General features: G+C 43.8%; 1 protein-coding gene and 1 pseudogene across 3 annotated transcripts in view; one reads left to right on the top strand and one right to left on the bottom strand.

Moving 5' to 3' along the window:
• EGF (epidermal growth factor) overlaps window positions 1-21751 on the top strand; it is an 85110-nt gene extending 63359 nt beyond the window's left edge. Inside the window, exons 18-24 of one of the 3 annotated variants that reach the window (XM_036409044.2) lie at window positions 232-357; window positions 3878-4000; window positions 6247-6391; window positions 11086-11253; window positions 15492-15606; window positions 18720-18825; window positions 20702-21751. In XM_036409044.2, the coding sequence (XP_036264937.1) occupies window positions 232-357; window positions 3878-4000; window positions 6247-6391; window positions 11086-11253; window positions 15492-15606; window positions 18720-18825; window positions 20702-20952 (1034 nt within the window). In that variant the 3' untranslated portion in view covers window positions 20953-21751. The remainder of the gene's footprint in view (window positions 1-231; window positions 358-3877; window positions 4001-6246; window positions 6392-11085; window positions 11254-15491; window positions 15607-18719; window positions 18826-20701) is intronic. The other 2 variants (XM_045589027.1, XM_045589028.1) reach the window with 2 other exon arrangements.
• Window positions 2994-3112, bottom strand: LOC118709648 (annotated as a pseudogene).
• Window positions 21752-23091: the final 1340 nt, after the last annotated feature.

Below are 23091 nucleotides of genomic sequence, written 5' to 3'. Positions count from 1 at the left end.
ACGGCCTGAAGCTCTGGCACAAAGTGACTGACTTACACATATGTAGCTAATCAGACATGTGAGAGACCTATAAAAATTGACTTGAGACATGAGCTTTGTGGGTCCGCAATGCATTTGCAGTCTCCGTAAACAACGGAATGATCACACAGAGGATTATACTTTTCCTTCCCCAGTCCCCTCTTTTGGACTAGGAAGGCCTCTGTATTTCATTAGCTCATCCTTTGCCTGCAGATCTGGATGAATGTGAGATGAGCATCACGGTTTGCCCGCACCCCTCCTCCAAGTGCATCAACACGGAAGGGAGCTACGTGTGCGCGTGCTCGGAAGGCTACCGAGGAAACGGGACTCACTGTCTGGGTAAGCGCGTGTGTGCGCAGGTGGGTGGGTGGAGGCGGGCCTCGGAGAACCATGAAATGCTCTGGGTGTGGTGGGCCAAGGAAAGGCAGGATATAACCGGGGTGACATACAGGTTAAGACTAACAGGAGTTGTGTGGCCTGTTCACACGGACATCTTTTAGTTCTTGGTGCAGAGCCAAGCTTGTGCCCTTGTGCTGTGCTTCACTGGTCAGCGGCCACGCCCAGCGGAGGCCATGCACCCCTCGGCCTTTCTAGTTCTTCTGTCTGGGTTTGAGGGACACCAGTGCCGCTCGGACACGCATACCGTGACCCTGGCCGGTGTGGGGGGTTCGGTGTCATCCAGTGCCCCAAGGGGCTGCTGGCTCAATTCTGGTAGGGGTGCATGTGCTCAGATTGTGGGTTCAACCCTCGATATGGGCATGCAGGAGGCAACTGATGGATGTGCTTCTCTCACATAGATGTTTCTTCTTCTCTCTCCTCTCCTTTCCCCTCTTTCTCTCTCTCAAAAAAAATCAAAATATTATATAAAAAAAATAGTAATACTCCATTCCTTGAGCCATCCTGGGTGGAATTGAACATTTTCTTTGTCACCAAATTTGACAATTGAACAGCAGTGAACTGCAGAGCTGATACAGGTTTTACTGTGTGTGTGTGTGTGTGTGTGTGTGTGTGTGTGTGTGTGAAGGAAAAAAGGTGTGGTTCTGTGAAAAGGGCTCTTCGGTGGCTCTTGATAATAGATGAAAGACTGAAGCCACAAATAATGAATGATTAAGACCTCTTTCATAACCACCACCCTCTGCCAAGGCCTGGGTGTGGCCTGTTGGGCGGGAGTTTACTCACTGGCTGTCTTGTCCCATGCCAAGTGGCAGGAGCGTAGCATCGCCGTGCAAGTGCAGGCCTGCCTGCCGCCCTCGCCACCCCCGGAGAGGGTGTCTAAGGTTGTGCAGGGCGTTAACATGTCTCTGAGTGTTTTCTTTTCCTGCTGAAAACACAAAAACCTTTTTACAGCGAGGGGCAGATACCCTGGTAAGAAACTAAAATGGTCCTGCTTTCTCCTCTATCTTGAGATTAAAGATGAAATATCACTCAACTTCCAGGATCTGGCTGATTTAAATCAGACCTTTATCAGATTAGTTTTGTGGAGTTCACAGACATCGGTAAGTGCCATTTTAAGCACATATTTGGCTGTCAGTCAGGAAAATGTCACTGCTGTAATTAAACAAGCTCATAGGTAATTTAGACAAACAGGCTGTATATTTAATTTACTTTGAAGAGAAAGGAAGGGCCCAGCCTGCCCCATAGAAGCAGTGAGCTGGCTCCTACCTTCCCTCTCTCCTTCTCCCTTTCATCTTCCATCTCCTCCTTTCCTCCCTATCCAGACATAGACATAGACATAGACATAGACATAGACATAGACATAGACATAGACATAGACATATATATATGATATAGATATAGATATAGATTATAGGGATAGATATATATGATATAGATATAGATATAGATATAGATAATATAGATAGATACAGATATATGATAGATATAGATATAGATACAGTGCTATATAAAAGAATTGTTATTCTTATTGTAAAGAGTAACTGTCCTTGTTGGCCACAAGTCTATCTTTGTTTTTGCTTCTTGCAAAAGCTCTTTCAACCTCAGGGTGATAGTTCATACAAATAGTAAGAGGAAGTCAGTTTTTTAAAGACTCGATTTGAGCCATTCAGGAGAGGGATCCAGTGGGACAGATGTTTCATTGGCCTCCATTAGTACGAAGGCACAGCACTGGGACCTGAGGGGAACACCAAGGTGGTAAAGGCAGTCCTTGTTGTGAGAAGAATGCGATCTAAGAGAATGTGGCTGTGGTAAGTGGCGAAGAGAGTCAGCAACATAAGAGCATGAAAACTGCAGCAGAAGTTCAGAACTGGGACAAATGCCTGTTGGAGGTTTGAGGGAAGACTTCATAGAGGAAGAGTTACTTTGCAAGCGTAAGTTTTTACTAGGCAGAGCGTGAAGGAATAGAAAGTAGCCTCATTGAGCACTGCCTCTAGGCTGTATTTGAGAGAAAGCAGAAACCAAGGTAGTGGTTTTAGACTGGGGGACCTGAACAAGACGTTTACTTTCTCACAGTTCTGCAGGCTAGATGTCTCAAATCAAGGTGCCAGCTCACTCGGTTCTTGGTGAGGGCTCTCCCTGGTTTATGCTGCCTTCTAGCTTCGCATACACTCATAGCCCCTCCTCTGTGGCTCATGCAGGGAGGGAGGGAGAGAGAGATAGATCTGATGTCTCTTCCTCTTATAATGACACCAACCCTATGGATCTGATGTCTCTTCCTCTTATAATGACACCAACCCTATTGGGCTCCGTTCTTATGACCTCATTTAACCTTAATTACTTCCTCACAGGCCCTTTCTCCAAATTCAGTCGCCATGGGAGTTGGGATTCAACATGTGACTTTTGGGGGACGCAATTCAGCACGTAACCGGTGCATTGGGTTACGTTTGTGGAAGAGGAGCATCTGAGGGTTAGTCATTGGGGTTTTATTTCCCTAGACCAGATCTGTCAATAGCAATACAATGCCAGCCACATGTATAATTTAAAATTTTTTAGTAGCCACATTAGAAAAAGTAAAAATAAACAGGTGAGATCAATTTAAAATATATTTTACTTATTCCAATATATCCAAAGTATTAACATTTTAAACTGGTAAGAACAGATACTACCCTTGACCTTAGCCACAAGGCTGAGCAGCGAATCTATTAACATTTTAATATATGATCAATACACAAATGATCAAGGTAATTTTACGTTCTTTCTCGTTTGGGTATTAAGTCGTCAGAAACTGGCGTGTGTTTTGCATGCACAGCCCCACGCGGACTGGCTGTGGTCTGGCTGCTCAGCACTCCCCCGGGGCAATGGCTACCATACTGGGCAGCGCAGCTCTAGGCAGCAGGGGGCACTGGCAGCACTGGAATCAAGTGGTGTGGTGATGGGAGGTGGGGTTCAGGAAGGTTAGCCAGGCACTGGTGTTTAGGGGCGGAGCAGAGAGGGCAGGATGCAGGGATTAGTCAGGCTCTTATAGAAAGGAGGGGCCTAGGCCTTAGGGTGGTCACTGAGAAAGGAGGAGGTGGGTAGCTGGGACAGAAAGTGATGGCTTTGGGTATGTTTATGTTAAAAAGGCAACATGTTTTCTTTGGTGTGAGCTCAACTTCTAAACGTTTGTCTAGAGATCACTTCCCCTCTCCAACTTCCCCGCTGAGCTCTTGTGTGGGGAAGGTCCCTTTCCTTCCAAGCAGCAGGGAAACGCCAGCCTTGTGTAGAAGCTTCCCGGACTGGGCATGCAGTCCAGCCGCCCTGCTCACCTCTCGCCCAGCGTTCCTGATGGAACATTTTGGATCCAGCAACATGCAGCACGGTCAAACTTGAAAATACTCTTTTTCTCCGATGTTGGGTTTTCTCATTGTCTGACCCTCTTTCCTCCTCCACACCCCGCTTTTCCCTACTCCCCCTTTGCCGGCAGATATTGACGAGTGCCAACTGGGCGTGCACACCTGTGGGGGAAATGCCACCTGTACAAACACAGAGGGAAACTACACCTGCCTGTGTGCCAGCAGCCTGTCTGAACCCCGGCCGATTTGCCCCGGTAGGTTGGTGTGTTAGCTAGATCTAACCCAAGGGGAGGAAGTTGGTTTGGGAAAATTCTGTACCCTGGTGTGTTTGCATTGGAGATTCCAGAAACCATTTGGTTCCATCAGGCTCTCCGGTTTGCCCTCCTGATTAGGTTGGTGCTGAGCTTGTGAATGTGCAATGGCCTGATTCTTTTTTTTTTTTTTTTTTAATTTTGATAGCATCTGGAATAAAGCCGTCTTTATTGCTCACCGTTCGGTAAAGGCGGCAGCACAGGTGGCTCTCTGACTATGCAGCGAATGCCTCGGTTTGTGATGTCACTTTCTCGGTTTGCCGGGGAAACCGCAGGGCTGGACAGATTGGGGAGGATGTCTGGACCTTTAGCATTTTTAGTCCCTTTCAAGGATTTTAAAATTTTACTTTAAAAAGTCAATATTTTTTTTATCTCTAACTGGAATCCCAGCTTTTTTTTCTTCCTTTTTTTCCTTCTTTTTTTTATGTTCATAATAGTCAACTCCTGCTTCCTGACCCTTCTCCCCAGCCTCTTCTCACCATCAGCACCCCAGCAGGGGGCTGGCCTCAGAGCTCCGAGGCCAGCACCAGACTCACCCCTCCTTACTAGTTACCCCGCCAGCTATTTATCCAGCTCCGATCTGCAAGCAGGATGCATCCGAATAAAGGAAAGTCCTGCGCTTGCTCGGGTGTCTGTTTTTTTCTAACAAGTTATTTTCTCAAATAATTTGCTCTTCTTAAAGGTATTGGAAGATTGCTAATATTTACACAACCAGCTACACACCCTAATGTTTTCCTTTTAAAGAGCAGTGAACCATTCAGTGAGAGGACTTTACCACTTTGGCATTTCCTATGTATGGCAACATTTCTTTTCTCTCAGCGGGACTAGTCTTGTCTTTGAGGGCCCTTCTCCCCCCCACCCCCCGCCCCAAAAGTTAAATAGTTTTTAGAAGAAATCATTGCGTGGGAGACATTTTTGCGACTCCCAGGATAGCAGGGGTAATGGACTGTGTGTTCGTGGGTGGTTTATAAGCCATAAATAGATACTGTGGTTCAGCGAGACCCTCTTAAACCGAGCAGTCATTTCACATGTGTGTGTTTGTGGATGACAGATGTGCTTTTATAATGAGATCAGTGACTCTGCATTCATTGGGTGTCTTAGGATTGGCCATTCTCTTATTTGCTTCCAATATGCTTTATGTCAAAAAATACTGAGCCTAAAGAAAGAATGGGCCTTTTCGTGGCGAATAGCAGGAAGTCTGGTTAGGAAAGTGAAACTATTGTTGCTTTGATAGTTCCACTGTCACTGAAAGGCACTGTATCACAAATTGTTCACAGAAACTAATTCCTGATACTGACCTAGGATTCTCCTGACATTCAAAATGAAGCAAAGTGAAAGAGCAATGACTACCATCCTATATAATCAAAGGGTGATATGCAGATCGATCAAATGAGAAAACAACCAGTCGCTATGATGAGCACTGACCACCAGGGGACAGACGCTCAATACAGGAGCTGCCCCCAGCCCGAAGGCCCTGATCTACTGATTGATTGGGGCCTCCCGGCCAACCTCTTGATCCCTTCCCCAGGCCAGTAGGCTTTGATCACCTGATGGCAAACAGGGAACCCCAGGTGGGTGGCAGCAGGGGCAGGCCAGCTGCCAGCAGCTAGGGAAGATGGCCCTGATTCCCAGGAATCATACCTGTGCACACATTTCGTGCACCAGGCCTCTAGTTAATTTTACATAGAAAAAGTTTTGAGCATTCCAAGACCAATAATAATAATAATAATAATAATAATAATAATAATTAATAATAACCTACCAATATCATACCTAATACATTTAGTTATGTCCAGTCACATCCTCAGGAGCTTGTAGGCTTTTCCGATCCCTTAAAACACACCTTACTAGCAGGTGCATAGAATAAGGGGGGACGAAGCACTGATGCTCACAGACAGTTCAGGGCTATGGCAGCCTGGTCTGAAGGTGCTCAGAGTGGTTCCTGGGAAGGAGCGCGGCCCTCTCGCTGCTGGGGTGCCTCTGCCTCGCTAAGGGCTCATGCAGAACACTGAATGCTATTTTTGCTTTTTGTCTTTTCTCCTGAAAGTGAAAATCCTCTTTGGGTTTCCTTTGGGTTCGCGAAAGCGGGCACTGATTGATGTAGGTCTTTCGTAGTAGGACGTGGATACTTGTACCTGAAGGATGCTGATAGCTTCGGGAAATAAAAGTAGACTCTTTGATTCTTCTAGACTCATCTCCACCCTCTCATCTCAAGGAGGATGGGCACTATTCTGTGAGAAATGCTTACTCAGAATGCCCCCCGTCCCACGCCGGGTACTGCCTCCACGGAGGTGTGTGCATGTACATCGAAGCCGCGGATCGCTACGCGTGCAAGTAAGTGAAGCTGCCCTTCTGGTGGCCCAGAGACGAGCTACTGCAGCCCCTGGCCTCATGCTGACTTACACCACTTACAGTGAGAAGCCTTTTCTATAATCAGGTTTTCCTCAGGGAAACATAGATAAATCTGTCTACGTTGTGTGTGCATCGCATTCTCCCCGCATATCCCCTCTCCCACCCCCCACAGCTGCCTGTGCTAAATATGCATTTAAGGAATTGGGTGATTTCCCCTTTCACTTAAATAACTTGGTATTGCTACTGGTACAGGCTGGGAATTAAACTTCTCGTTTTGGCTGAAAAACGTAGGTTTGTGGGAGAATTGCTTACAGTGTTGATTTATTTGCTGCCACATATATGGACAGCGTCTATGGTGTGTTTTTGAAGGGACAAAAGTGTTGTATATATTCACACTGGACTTCTTGCCTTCCGTTCTCCAAATTGAAATACATACTTTTTTTCTTCATTTCCTAATAGTTGATGTTTGCACTGTTGTTGTTTGATGACAACAGGGGGATGAAGTCACGAGGGCTGTGAGCACCCTTTGTCCCTGCTGGTTTCACAGTGGGCAGTGTCAGCCTGCAGCCCTGTAACCCTGAGCTCCCCCCGCTCCCACTCATCAGAGAACCTTCCCCTTGGGGCCTTTCTTAAAGTGACACTCACAATGTCTAGTTCCACATCAATTCTACTTTTTGCTATTCCCATGTTTTGAAGGCAATAGGAGGGAATTCATGGATTCTGACAAATAAGTAGGCCTCTAATGCTAGGACTTTTGACTCACTGATAATTTTCTCTGGGCCTACGGAAGGAGTGATAAATTATTCTGATTCTCACAAATAGGTGCTATAAGTTTAAAGGTTTTTATCATTAAAAAAAAACCTTTTTTATTGATTTCAGAGAGGAAGGGAGAGGGAGAGATAGAAACATCAATGAGAGAATTATTGATAGACTGCTTCCTGCATGCCCCCCACTGGGAATCGAACCCAAAACCCTGTGCATGTGTCCTGAATGGGAATTGAACCATGACCTTCTGGTTCATAGGTCGATGCTCAACTACTGAGCAACATTGACCCGGCAAGCTTTTATTATTTATCAGTGGTAATCAGCAGAAACATAGTCTAAGTTATTAAAAGAATTAAGTTATATTCATTCTGTGACAAAGTGGATGCCTTGCATTATAAGTCATGCCAGCCTGACAAAATAAATGGAAAATTCTCATGATTATTAGCAAAAATGACTCGATTTTAATAAAAATCTATTTCCATACTCATATTTACATGCTATATAATTTTCTAACCTAAGGTAAATCTAGTGCTAGTTATTCTTGAGTCTGATAATAAAATCAAATTGTTTTACTTGTTCGTGGTTTCTTATCCCAAATAATGAAATTATGAAAACAAATGTTCTAATTTATTAGGTCCTTTTTAGAAGACTTTATAATATGAACAGTACAGAAGAGTTAGGCATTGCAATTAATATGTTATGTTCAGCCGAAACTGGTTTGGCTCAGTGGATAGAGCATCGGTCTGCGGACTGAAAGGTCCCAGGTTCGATTCTGGTCAAGGGTATGCACGTTGGTTGTGGGCACATCCCTGGTAGGGGGTGTGCAAGAGGCAGCTGGTTGATGTTTCTGTCTCATCGATGTTTCTAGCTCTCTATCCTCTCCCTTCCTCTCTGTAAAAATATCAATAAAATATATATTAAAAAAATATGTTATGTTCATCTGGCCTTGGTAGAGTCAATTAATTAAATGTCTTATAAACACTAACATATTGCTTTTCTTCCTGCCACTAAATCCTGATGAAAATACCATATTCCTCTGATAATGTTTTAAACATGCGTTGTTACAAAAAGACCAGCTGGAGATAAGAGTCATATTTGAGGGCCTTTCATCAAAACATGTTGAAACTATAACAGGAGTTCCCATTGATTTGGGTCATAACTTTGCTTTTGAATTCTACATTTCATTAAACTGTGGTTTAATCAAACATTCTAACTTCCCTCTCCCTGTCCGGTGACCTTGTATGTGTTAAGTTCCATAGTAACACATCTCTTGGGAGCTCTCTAGTCCACCTTTTATTAGAAACACTTCCTGGTGCTCCCAGCGCTGCGAGCAGGCTTACAAAGGGTGCCTTTTCCTTGCCTGCAAGACAGGGACCCCGGCTGCTCAGGGTGCAGGGATGTGAGGACTGGAGTCTCCACGCCAGGGGCTTCCTCCACGCATCCCGGGACTGGACGTCCTCAGAAGACTCCAAACCTCCTGAGCTCTGCAATGATCCCACTTTTTCTGGTTAGGCTCTGAACTAGCCCAGGCCCTTCCAGTGAGGTCTTCAGACCAAGATCTCCACCCCCCGCCCGCCCCCACCCCCCAGAACTGGCACTGTGAAATGTTTCATGAACTAAGGGTGCTGTGGTCAAATCCTTTGGAAAAATGCTGATATTCTAGCCCCCACGTCTTGATTCATGGTACTACACAAGGTGTGAAAAAGTGTGGCTGGCCTTTACTTAGTCTAGAATTTCTTGAAGTTATTTGACCATAGAAATGGAAACTTATTTGGCCAGGGATTCTTTTGTTAGGTTTAAGAGAAGAACTCAACAACCCCAAGGACCAGCGGTGTGCGGCCCACCCTGGTGAGCCTGTGCAATGCTGACGCACTGCTCTGGGTCCTGCTCAGCTCTCAGAGGCTCGGATTTGGCAGCCCGTCATGGCCGCCTACATTTCTCCATCTGGTGAAACGTATAATCCTCGGTATATTCCTTGAGACCTTCAAATCTCTGAGAGAACTCGAGGTGTGGCCCCTTCATATTAAAAGTGTATGCTAGGCATTGCTAGTTAATATCTATAACCCAAGAGCTGGAATTAAAACAGATCTCAGGAAAGCCTGGAATCACTTCACAGTCCTTTATGCTTCCTGCACTTAAATGCTGCTGTTTCTTGCCTGGCTGGTTCTAGAGTAGCTTTCAGAGGTGCATATGGCTTCTATAGGAGGAAGAATATAGGCTTTGAAATCAGCCATTTGAATGGAACCTGCCATTCACTCACTGAGTGACCTGGCCCAAATTACTTAACCCCATTTTGAGCCTCCCTTTCCTCATCTGTGAAATGGGAACAAGCCATCAAAAACAAGCAAAAGTCGCCGAAACCGGTTTGGCTCAGTGGATAGTGCATCAGCCTGTGACCGAAAGGTTCCAGGTTCGATTCAGATCAAGAGCATGTACCTTGGTTGTGGGCACATCCCCAGTAGGGGGTGTGCAGGAGGCACTTGATCGATGTTTCCCTCTCATCGATGTTTCTAACTCTCTATCCCTCTCCCTTCTTCTCTGTAAAAATCAATAAAATATATTAAAATAATAATAATAAGCAAAAGTGTCCAGCACAGTGTCAAACACAGAAGGTGCTTAACAATGCTAGATCCCTTCCCTCCTATCTCTGAAAGTGACTCACCAAAGCTCCTACGACCAACTCCAGGCAGAACCAGGGCAGGATCAGGTATTCTGGGGCTTTCTCTAATGTCTTTTCCCATGCGGCCCCTGCCTGCCATGGGGTCTGGTATCAGTTCTCTCTGTTTTCATTCCTTCAAATCCTTTTGACAAGGTGGCTGAATGAACAGATAGATAGTGAGTTGGTCCAGGGTCAAGAGGAAGACATTCCTACCAAGTGAGCATCACAAAATACTTAATAGGATCTTTTTTTAAGTTTACGCTCTCATGAAGAATAATAAAACAAAGCACAAATAAAACTGCCATTCTCCACAAGATGCCCACTGCGTCAGGAAGCACTCACTCCCAGTAGATGGCAGCATTGTTCCACTTACTTTCACCCGAGCTTCAGCCTGCTGGTCGCTAGTGGTTCATTCTAGTAGTAAGTTTCACTGGTGAGCTAGCAGGAAGTTTCCGTGATGCCTCTTCCCCTCCATTTCATCTCTCCCCTTTGAAGAAAGTAGGCAAAGCCTTGGGTGTCTCCACCAAGAGCTTTTCTTTGGGGCCTGTGGTGATGGAAAAGAAAACGTTTCCTCCATATACGAGGCTGTGCTTTTCTTTTCTTTTCTTTTCTTTTTCAGAAAATATATTTTATTGATTTTTTTGCAGAGAGGAAGGGAGAGGGATAGAGAGTTAAAAAATCCATAAGGTGTCTCCTGCACACTCCCCACTAGGGATGTGCTGTGACGGAGGTACATGCCCTTGACAGGAATCGATCCTGGGACCCTTCGGTCGGCAGACCTATGCTCTATCCACTGAGCCAAACCAGCTAGGGCGAGGCTATGCTTTCTTGTTACATTATTGTGTAGCCTGGGTTCAGGTGAAGGATGGCTTTCACAGGCTTCCTGCCTACGAATTCAGATTTCAATGCAGCCTGGCCAAACACTGGCTTGGCTCTTGGGGCAGAGTTGCTTTGTGTTGGTCTTACAGGCAGCGCCTCGGGATTTTCGCCTAAGAGTAACTGATCTTTAATCAATGGTGGAGGCAGGGTGGAAACCCCACTCCGGTCGGAGGGCAGAGGGCCGGGAGGGGCCGTGCACGCAGCATGGGCGTGAGGATCAGGGAGCTCAGGCCTGTCCCCTGACGCATTTCCCATGTGCGTCCGAAAAGTTGAGCCTGGGAATGCAGAGGCCGGGAAGGCACCTGGATACTGAGTGTGAAAGACAGAAGCGTTTCCTCCTGGCTCCCAGCTGACCCTGTGTGTGTTGTCACAGCTGCGTGGTGGGCTTCGTCGGGGAGCGCTGTCAGCACCGGGACCTGCGATGGTGGGAGCTGCGCCACGCGGGCCGCGGGCGGCAGCGGGACGTGGCGGTGCTGGCCGTGTGCGCGGTGCTGCTGCTGCTGCTGCTGCTGCTGGGCCTGTGGGGCGCCCGCTACTACAGGTGAGCCCTCCTCCGCCCATGTCAGCCTCCCGGCCTTCCTCCACCCATGTCAGCGTCCCGGCCCCTCAGGGACACCTGCCTCCCCGGGAGGGACGTCTGCAACCCTTCTACCCTTCCAACGGGTCCCGGCGCAGGGCATTGGCACAGGGAGCAGGCCTTCTCAGCTCCCAGTGGCTCTCTTTTTCCTTCTCCCACTCCAGGCCTTGGCCACACGCCTGCGGAGGGCATGGGGCTGCTGCCTAAGGAGGCAGTTTTGTATCCACTCTTTCCCCCTTGTACCTGCTTCCCCCTCACGCCTGCATAACTGTGCTTTCTTTTGAGGCTGTCTTTCCTGGATTTCCCACAAAGCACTCACTTTGGTTCCAGCACATCATTATTTTCCCCAACTCTGAAGGAAGGTTTTGGTCCTGGGATTTTGTGTTCCTTCCTCCCTCTCTCCCTTCCTCCCTTCCTTCCTTCTTAAATATAGTTTATTGATTTTTACAGAGAGGAAGGGAGAAGGATAGAGAGTTAGAAGCATCAATGAGAGAGAAACATCGATCAGCTGCCTCCTGCACACTCTCCATTGGGGACGTGCCCACAACCAAGGCACATGCCCTTGACCAGAATCAAACCTGGGACCCTTCAGTCTGCAGGCCGATGCTCTATCCACTGAGCCAAACTGGCCACGGTGGATTTTGTGTTTTCAATCATTTCAAGTTAGAAGTTAAAAGCTGTGAAACAATTTTTTGTACATTTAGTTTTTAAAAATGGACACTACGTTGGGATGAAGGGGTAGGCATCACACTGCTGATGTTCCATTTTCTTAAAAAGTAGGGCATCGTCCTCCCTCCACGACCCTCAACATTGAGAAGCGTTTTATGTTCTGTTATGTTGGTGCTGAACCAAATCACCCAGTTGTTAACACTTCGGGGCTGAAGGGAATTTGATGGAGTCATTGAATTCGATTGCATCATTTTATGGCCGAAAAACCTAGCATCCAGTTAACTAATAGGTCACAATTTCTGGGAATGTATGGAATATGTACTACCATTTGCCAATAAAACTTCAGCCACACTCACTGGTATCGCACAACCATGCGGGTGTCAACTGTCTTGTATTATGGAGAACTCAACATAATTCAAGATGTGTTTGTCTGAGATCCTGCTATATCATAGTGTAGAGGTTAAGAACATGGGCTCTAGAATCACACAGGTTCAATTCCTAGTTCATGTTTAATTAACACTATGAGCTGGTGTGGCTCAGCTGGTTGGGCATCGTCCCATGCACGGAAGCATTGCCAGTTCGATTTCCCATTGGGCCATGTGCCTGGATTGTGAAGGCAGCCAAGTGATGCTTCACTCTCACATCAATGTTTCTCTCTCTCTCTCCCTCTCCTTTCCTCTCTATAAAAATCAATTTATAAAAATCTTTAAATAACATCAGGCATGTTATTTAATCTTTATATTCACTCATCTCCTTTGTTATAAAATGGGAACAAGAATAGTACATGAGAGTTCCTGTGGGATTGAGTTCATCTAAATAAAGCATTTATTGTAGGTCGGCATTTCAGACCTACCTTGTTGTTTTTATTATGTTTTTCCATGAACTATAACCTTCCCCCAAAGAGTCACATGTCCAAACCCTTTTCTAGTTCACGACACAAGATTCTCAGGTGCAACTTGAATTTTTAATCCAGTGGTCCCTCAGTAACCATTGTATTCCGGAACTCAAACATGATCTCAGATGTCTGTGGGAAGAATATTGAATAAGCAGTGTTTCATCCCATTGGACAGAATGCCAGAAGAAAAATATCTGCTTGGCAAATAATAATGTAGACAAAATTGGGAGCAAGAAACTTAAGGTTATGTGTGCCATGATTATCAAATAATTTTTCTTGTTCTATGTGCTATGGCATAGGAAGTATTGGGTTGGCAACCAAGTAATTGCGGATTTTTAAAAGAAAATCAAAGACAATTTTTTCATGGAACTAAATAACTTCATTCTGTAATGTATTGCCCATTTTGATCAATGACCTTTTGCCATCTTTCAGGCAGCATCATAATCCCACGTTCAAAAAACTTCTGGTTTTTATTAGCAAAAAACTGAATCAGGTACGATTTGACATCATCATCATTATTGAAATTTTTACCATTCAAGGAGTTTTGTAAAGATCGAAACAAAAAGTAATCAGATGGTGCAAGGTCAGGACTATATGGTGGATGTGGCAAAACATCCCAACCAAGCTCCATTAATTTTTGCCAAGTGACCAAAGATGTGTGTGGCCTTGCATTGTCATGATGGAATACAACACCTTTTCGATTTGTCAATTCGGGCCGCTTTTCTTCAACTGCATTGTTTAATTTCGTTAGTTGTTCAATGTAGACATCAGAATTGATCGTTCGGTTGGGTGATAAGAGTTCAAAGTAGACAGTTCCTTTGTAATCCCACCAAACTGATAACAAAACCTTCTTTTGATGAATATCAGCTTTTGATGTTGTTTGAGTTGGTTCACCTGGCCTGTTCCACGATCTTTTCTGCTTGATATTGTTGAAAACAACCCATTTTTCATCGCCAGTTATCAGTCGTTTTAAAAATGGATCATTTTCATTATGTTTCTTTAGCAAATCGCAGCTGCTAATGCGTTGCGTTAACTGTGATTCTTTCAGTTCGTGAGGAACCCATGGATCGAGTTTTTGAACATAGCCAAGTTGTTTTAAGTGATTTTCAATGCATGTAAGTGATACATGAAGCTTCTCTGCAATCTCACGTGTTGTAGTGTGACAGTCCGAATTGATTATTGCTTTGATTAGGGCGTCATCAACTTCAACTGGACGACCAGAGCGTTTTTCATCTTTGAGTGAAAAATCACCAGAATGAAATTTGGCAAACCAATTTTGACACTGCCGTTCTTTTAAGGCTTCGTCACCATAAACAGCACATAACTTTTTATGAGCTTGCGATGCGTTTTTCCCTTTGCGGAAATAAAAAAGCAAAATATGACGAAAATGTTCCTTTTGATTTTCCATTTTTCAACGAACGCCAAACGAAAACTACAAAACAGATCAAAAAACTTTTTTTACTGATTAACAGCTGAATAGCCAACTATCAAATAACAAAATGTGTTTTACATTTGTACTACGTCTGCAAACCTAAAAATTCAACTGAAGCCATATATGTGTGAAACCCGCAATTGCTTAGTTGCCGACCCAATATGTTTCATGTCCCGCTCACGTGCTTCAGAGCTCTGGATTGAAAGCCGGGGGCAGAATGCTGGCTTTTCTTACTTAGGATTCAAAGACCAGCTCAGCTGGAAGATGACTGGAGACTTTAAGAATGCCTTTAGCCTCTGACCCCTGTGTACCTGAAATCAAAAAAAGTGATAAGGACTACTCCTTCAAAAAGAAAACTTGTCAGAAGTCTTTTTTTTTTTTTTTTTCTTTCCTTTTGGCTGAAATGCATCCAGAGTTGTGAAGTGTTTTCCTGAACAAAAATATGGTTACTTACCGAGCAGTTCTGACTGGTGGTACTGCTTACCCCACCAGGTACCCCACCACAAATTTTCAGCTATGTTCTTGTCTACATTTGTACTTCGGAGGTAGGAGGTCTAGTCTATTTCCTGGCATGGCAACTGTGATGCGACATGCTCTTGGGCCTCCACTCCCGTGTTCTTGCCTGCAATGCCTGTGAGCAGGAGGCTGCAGGAGCCAGTGGAAGGAGCCCTGGGCTGCCCTGGTTAGCAGCGAGCCTTGGGTGGTCACGCTGGCTTCCAGCCCCACTGGCTTCTCTTATAAAGTGGAGCTGATGCAGTGTGTGTCACGTGATTGCTGTAATACTATTTCCATAGACAGCCCTCCTCCCCACCAAGGTGTAAGTCCGTTATGGTCGAGATTTGTTGTTGTTGTTGTTGTTTGGGGTTGCTATATCCCCAGTCCTAGGACAGTGCCTGGACTGTAGTTAGTATTTAGTAGATAAATCCGTGAATAAGTTCATGGCTCCCTTCCCACTTCCATTTTATGCCCTCCCCATTCCCCATCTCACAGCACCTTGGAAAAAGTGAAACATCATCTGGAAAGTTCTCCAGAAAGTAAGGCCTTAAAAACCCAAAGTTGGTTTTCTAGTTTTCTTAATACTTCATCTCCCTTATGCATTCTGAGTACCTCAATTGCAGTAGCAAGTGCAGTTGTCCCTGACCATCACTGAGCGGGCTGCTGTTTAGTGCTGTGTTGAGATGGTCTCACATTTTGGTTTGATTGCAGGACTCAGAAGCTGCTATCGAAAAATCTAAAAAACCCTTACGAAGAGTCAAACAAAGATGTGAGCGCCAGGCCTGCGGACGGAGAGGCTGGGATGTCCTCTGGCCCCCAACCTTGGGTAGGTGACCACAGTGCGTGAAGCAAGAAGTTGGCTTTATACTAATCCCAGCTCATTTTTTTATTTTTTCTCATTCTTCTGAGTTCAGAGAGACTGGAAGCTGATCTAGCTTCCAGCGGGTGTTAATATTACAGCCAACACCACAATAACTGGGGGGAGGGGTTAGGGGTTCTGCGGGGGGGCGGGGGGCGGGGAGGAGAGAGACTCTGCCCTAAAGTACAGTAATCCAACAGGCTACAATAGTGCCTTGCTTTAACTGTAGAAGAAACTTATGGAATCTTTTTTTTAAATCATGTAGTTTTTACCTATAACATAGATTTTGATGTGCATATGAAATGTCCTTCCCAATTTTAGGTGCCCCTCTTCAGATGGATGTCTTAAAAACCCAAGGTTATTCTCCTAATTGTCTGCCTATTTCTTTTCTCACAAACATTTCAAATCCCTGAACTTCGGCAGCAAAATAGTTGCCAGGTTTAGCAAATAAAAAATACGACACACCTAGTTCAGTAATACTGAAAGTTCAAATTTAACCAAGTGTCCTGTTTTCTATCTGGCAATCCTATGTAGTATTCAAGTTCAAAATGCTTCACAGATAAACTCACTTCAGTAATCAATCATAGAACACTAGAGGGCAAACTTGAGACAGGCTAAACGTTTGAAACTTGGTATTTTTGTTCCCAGAAACCTGTCAGAGATGATTTGACTGGCTCACTGTGTGCTGTTGGCGTTATCGGTGGGATAGATTGTGGAAGAGGCTGGACTATATGGCAGGTCCAAGGGGGATTGAAACCTGTGGGCAAACAGAGAAACGTTCATTAGGAGAGCTTATGGAGAGACCAAGGCACCCTTTGGAGTCCTTTCCATACCACTTTTCCCGTTTCCCAGCCTCCACCTCAAGTGCATTCCCAGGGGATAGCTTTCCTGTAGTCACGCTTTTGACTGATAAGTGATCATCTGCCCTGCCTATCCTATCATCCAGAGTGCACTGATTTTGTGGTTGAACCTGAGTATAGAAATACAATTAGAAATGTGGGTTCTAGCCTTACTGACCCTCGTAGCAAACAGAGGTCTAATTTTCAGCAGGTCACGTAGCCCCTCCCTCCTCTTCAGGACACCAAGGGATTTGGATCAGATGAGCTCTCAGATTCCTCTGTCTCTGGAGATTCCCTAAGTGTGTGATTCTGGGTGCACTGAGCTATAGAATGTCCTCAGTTCTTTGAGGCCTTGTGACTCCTAAATCCACAAGTTGCTCTTGTCAGTCTGGTATTTCATTCAGGTTTTGAGTAGGAAGTTTTAATTCATCTGACATAAATCATGGGAGAGGAGGAGATGCAATCTGTGTGTTTTCTTTTAAGAAATCAAAAACACTTGCCGTTGTCATGAGCAGCTTGTTGGTTGGTTGGTAGATGGGGGCTCCCAGCTCAGTCCCCCTCATCAGACATCAATGAGAGCAGCCCAGAGCGGAACACACACACTAGGAGGAGCAGCTGCAGAAACAAATCTGGTTCTGTCACCCATATCTCAGCCCAGGATTCAGAGACCTGTGCTCTGCTCACAGAGAGGCATGTAGTTGGAAATTTTGCAACGCAGACGGCTGAGCTTTGACTGGAGCCAGAAATGGGGGGCATGCCCCCATAAACAGTGGGTCACACATTGATTTTGCAAAATGTTGCTTCAGGGAGTCCATTCACGAAGAGGAGAGGGGTTAGTGTTGTGGGAAATAAGAGAATAAAAACACTAGTGTTCAGGGGATCCATTCTTCCATGATCAACATTTCTCTCCCGACTCAATTCCACTCATCATTCCTTTCTACACTTTTCTCAAAACCTGAGCAAGGTTTTTCCATTCCCTTTTCCTCCTTGTATTTCCGAGTCATGGGTTTCTTCTTATGTAGGGCTCATTTCTGAATAAACGGAGCTTGATTAGCCAAAATCTTGGGCAGTCCCTCCTCCGAGTCACTAATCGGTGAGGAAGGACTTTGCCAAACTGCATCCTTTATTCTGGGGCCTGAGGTTACTTCTTTTCTTTCCTTTTATCATTGATCTGTTTTAATATTCAGTGTATGAGGTGTGAATGTGAGCTAGGGAACTCTGGTCATCCCCCCATGGCAAGTGCCACATCAATTGTGGATAATACAAATAATAACAAAAATAATCATTTTGTTGCCCAAAGAGAAATGTTATTTTCTGTGCCCGCCTTTTAGAATTCTGGTTCCCACATTGTTCAACCATGAAAAAGCATTTGGTGGATTCCTGCAAATAGTAATTGCACTATTAGTTATTACTATCATGCATGACTCCAATTACTCAGAACTTAGCAGCATGTTTAAATGAATTTCATTAACTGCACACACAAGTTTGAAAAGTTGGAGCCTATCTTATAGGAGACTAGAGAACCAGTGCATGAAAATTCATGCACTGGAGTGGGGGAGTCCCTCAGCCCAGCCTTCCCCCTCTCACAGTCCAGGAGCCCTGAGAAGCAGAAGGCAACTTGGTGATCAGAGGAAGGTGACACCCCATCACACCTTTGCTGCTGCCACTGCTGGCAGTGCAAGCCTTGGCTGGGCCTGGTTACCTGAGCCTCAGGCTGGCCTGTGCCTTGGGCCGGCCCTGGGAGGCTGGGGGGCTGAGGGGGTTAGGGGACTCCTGGTGGCAGGCCTGGCCTTGCTATGCACCTGCAGGGGATCGGGCACTGCCATCTTGTGGCTGTGGATGCCACCATATTTGAGGGTGTGGCAGACAATTAGCATATTCCCTCTTTATTAGATAGGATATTATTTTTCTTGCCTATTAGTAATGCTTAGAACACTTACAAATTCTTGGGTCGATTAAAGTAAAGCATGACCCCAAAACTTGGGATTCTGGAATTAGGATAGATTGTTCAGTTAAAGATATCGATAGGGCCTGGTTGCTTTAATAGAGAGTAACATCAAGTTCCAAATTGAACTAAACTTCTCATTAATTAGGCAGAGAAATAAATTTGACAGGACCTTTCTTTCAGCTTTCAACTTTCATAGTATGAACATGAGAAGCCATAGCCTCTGATTTCATGTATGCTGAGATAATTTATGAATGATAACAGTGCTCTCTCTCCCTCCCTTTTATTCTCTGCAGTTTGTGGTTCTAAAGGAACACCAGAATCTCAGGGATGGGCATCAACCTGTGGTCCCCCAGGATGGCCAGGCAGCAGATGTTGGCCAGTTTTTCTCCTTGGAGCATGGTGAATGATTATCTTTACCTTCATCCTGACTGTTTTTCTGAATGTAAAAAAAGTGTCTTTTAAGCCCAGAAGCAAGAGTTAAATTGGATAAGCTATGTGAGCAGCTGGCTGTATTAGAATGCCATTGAGCTTCAGAGAAAGATATTAGGGCTGAATTCCTGACTTAGATGTGAGGTTACCATGTTCTCAAAACTCTGGTCACATAGCAGTCTGCTAGGTCATTTTGAGCAAGTGTATGATGAGTTGACTCATTCTGAGTTAGGTTGGATTTTAAGGCCATTCTTGGGGTTGGGGTTTATATTGGTAGTTGTCAGTATAGTTTCAGTGACATTGTCAATGGATCTAAGAAAATGTGTTCCATGTTCTAGAAGGAAAGGTTCCTGTACATTTAGGCTGTTCAGGGGGTTCTCCCAGGGAACAGGACTATTAAAGTCTTACCAGGGCTAGCCTTCAGCTACAAGCCTGGACATCTAGGAAGTCCATCCAAGCCACTGGAAAGGGGCCACAAATCAATCCAGGTCCTCAGGCTGCTCTGGAACTCAACCTGCCTCAGGTAGAAATGGAGTTAGATATGCGCTGACATAATGCCTTTGACAAGAGTTGTATTATGATGAACTTCTGGGGTTTCAGTCTCAGATATCAAAGTTCTGTTTCATAACTCAGAGAACAAGGTTGAATATCCTTTGTAGCATACACTTTGAGAAAGGTTCAAAGAAACTTTGAGCCAACAAAATACAGTTCCTCTGCTAGAGTTTTAACTGCACTTACATTTTCTGATATTTGCCCTTCACAAATATGCTTATTACCATACTCTCCTCCTCAGATTTCCTTGTAGAGAGAACATGGGCTTCTTATTTTTAAAACTTACTCTGAACTTACCTCTCATGCATATGTTGCCATGGAACCCAATTCAGTTGAACTTTACTTCATAATATCCAGAGGAACACCCTGGATATTAAGGTACACTTAGGAACTGACAACTAAAATTATGGTAAATATTATAGTGCTACATGCACTGTTCCCAGTGGTGTTACCTGGAATGAAAACATTCACCATTTTCAAAAGTTGCTTTGATTTTGTTGTTGTTAGTAGCATTATTATAAAGTAATGGAATATCTTAAAGTTACATTCTACTTTTTTTTGAAGAGCTAAAAAATACATAATTCTTTGTTATAAAGGCAATCCACTCTAGAGGCACATATATTATAATTTGGTAAGTTAAACAAATAGCACAATGATTTGACCATATATGGTTAAATTCAGGAAAGAGCTAAGGACTTGGCTGAGTACTCAGGAATAAATTAGCATAGTTCTCTTTTGGGTCTTTCTATTGCAAAGAGCTTGAGCCATTCTCTGCATGCCATTCATACAACTGTCTCCTAATAACGTGTCCAGCTGTCTCATACATCAAGATGGGGGTCTCTGCAAATCTCTTCCCTGCTCCTGGAAAACCTATTAAAAACACAAGCTATGCCAGTGGTGGACCCATAGAGTCATAGCCATTGACCTCAGCCAACATCAGCTGGTGCAGGCCAGTGGGAAGCGCCCTGGAGGGTAGAGCACCATGTGAGGGGATAGGAATGCAAGTGCTTTCAAAGCCTGAGCTCTGGTCTCAAGTCATTTCTGTTCCAGATGGGGAGCGAGGAAATACACAGGGAAAGAGAAAGAGCAATGTCAGGGAGCATAGTCCTTTGACTCATCTCAACCAACCAAAAGTATTGCAATTTTTAAAGAACTGGGTCTTGAATGGTTCAGGAATAGGTTCATTTTGTGTCACATTTCAGGTCTATTCTCCAACCATTATTATTAAGATATCTCTTGCTGGAGATTGTGAATGACGTGAATTCTAAAATTTCTTTCTTTTTTTATTGTATAGGATCAGCGCAACTGACATTGTGGGGGAAGGAGCCCCAGATGTCTGTGGGTACGGAGTACAGCTGCTGTGTCCCACCATCCAGTGATAATGGCTCTGGTCCCCAGCGGATGGAGGGTAGCTTCCCTCACCCCTCCTCTGGGGCACAGCCCAGTGCTGAGGGGGGTGAGAGGCCCCATTCTCTCTGGTCAGCTAACACATCGTGGCCACACAGGGCCCCGGATCCACCACACCAAGTGGACCTGACTCAGTGAACACTGGAAGTTGAAGAACACTACTGTATGTGTGGATAGTAATACTTTGTTTCAAAAAGTAGAGGGAAAGAAAGTACAAATCTGACTCCTCAACCTCTACAACTAATTACCTGCTCAGCATCCTGGAAGCAAATATGAATTTTGTTTTTGCTTCTTCCTTCAAGCAGTCCCTCTATGGATTTTCACATCACAGTAACTGGGAGAACCACTAGATAACTCATTAGAAACCAACTGGGGGCAGTTTTGCTTTATAAATTGTGTTGTCTTCAGTAATCAATAAGATAGATTCTGTTTCCCCTTCAGCCCCAGAAGAAATTTGGGGTTGAAGCAGGCAATCACACAGGTTTGGCCAGTTATAAAGTAACTGGACAGAACATCTAGCTCAATCTCATGAAATGGTTAGAATGTTAAAATCACTGTTATGATACATTGCAGGCATTTAATTTATCACTATTTAACTTATCCATGCTGGTAATTTTGAGAATGAATTATGATAAATTAATGGAAGATGTATTCATTTGGAATCTGATTTCCTCAGAATTAGATGACTTATTTTTCTATCGTAAAATCTTTAAATGAAAACGCTCCCCAACAGATCTCGTGTTTCTTAGGCATTACTCTCCTCTCCCCCTCAGAAGTTTTTTCTAATGAAAATGGTAAATTTGCCTTTAGTTGTTGGCACATAATTTTTTACTTATTTTCAAATGTGAGATTGTAAGCAAATTGCCAGATTTATTTTCATTATGAATAGCGATTGATTTCTTCTAATTATTTAAATAAAATCACTGTAAAACATAAACACTGTATTGTATACCTGGCTAAATAATAAGTTACAGTCTATGGGCATGTTAGAGTTGAATCAAAGTGATTCGCTAAGCTGGTACTGTTATTCCTTTAGAAAATTTAAAATTTCTTTATAAAGTAAATTTTCACAAAGTGTTCTAAATAAGTATCATTCTTGCAGTCCAGGCATCGTTAGTACAATTTACACAAACTAAGACAGGAACTGTATTGTTCATGGCTTTGGATTGCTTAGTTCTTACATGAACTAGTCTTTGTCCATCTTTTTTCCCCCCAATTCCTTGGACTTTGGTTATACTAGAAGTCAGCATAAAAGTGAATGGAAGTACATCTCTTTAAGTGGATAGTCCTTAGAAACTTCGATAAAGATTGGTGGTGGGGAGGATAATTTATGTTGGTTAAATATTCAGTATGACCCTTTTCCCAGTTAATTTAGATTTTTCTCTATTCAATTTTGCTTTAATTGATAGTTTGAATGAGAAAACCTGTCTCATTTCTGAGTGAACTGACCTCAGAAGAACAATAGTCATAATTTCCCCAGTTACAGGGAAATTATATTCCTAAGTGTGAATATTTTTTTCTTTCAAAATGAGCATTTTTGGAGCTTTAAGGGTTTAGGTTATTTTTATTTTATTTTAGCACCTCATTCTTTTAGGATTTCAAAGATAACTATAAGAGATGATATGTGACCACAATCGCTCATAACATAGTGTTATATTTGAACCAGAAAATCCCTGTGTCCTTTGAGCTTTTCATTGAATGTGATTGCTCATGAACTGGGATCCTGACAAATCCTTGACCAGGCTCTAACTCCGGCTCCATCCGTGATCAGAGTAAACAAATGACTCTATTCTTTAGTCAACAAATCGTCATGGAGTGGTAGCTTCCTTTCTCGTGGCATCACGTCTCAACCAGAAATGCCCTCCTTTAAACATTCAGTTTTAGAAAGAGCATTTTCATCTAAGATAATTTGATTTGCATTTTTTTCCAGACTGAATATCCTTAGATCCTGTCATTGAAAAATCTTAGTGTGCATAATGCCTAATAAATGTCACCCACCGCGTTTACAATGAGCATTTTGCCCACCTTTCTACCACCTAATGAAGTCCTAGGTGGTAGCCTTGATTACCACTGATAGCCTTGATTATCTTATTAGCCTTGATTACCACTGATAGCCTTGATTATCTTATTAGCCTTGATTACCACTGATAGCCTTTTCCTATGAATAAAGGATAGTCGTGTGATAATTGAAAATTTGTTAAAAGCACTAAATAATTTCTTCAAAAAACACCCCAAACCCAAATCAAACAAAGAAACTGAGAGAAAAGGAAAATATCT

Source organism: Pipistrellus kuhlii, unplaced genomic scaffold (genome assembly GCF_014108245.1).
Source record: "Pipistrellus kuhlii isolate mPipKuh1 unplaced genomic scaffold, mPipKuh1.p scaffold_m20_p_1, whole genome shotgun sequence".
Taxonomy (NCBI): Eukaryota; Metazoa; Chordata; class Mammalia; order Chiroptera; family Vespertilionidae; genus Pipistrellus; species Pipistrellus kuhlii.
Note: the sequence above shows the minus strand (reverse complement) of the source record. Positions and strands in the feature narration are given on the sequence as shown.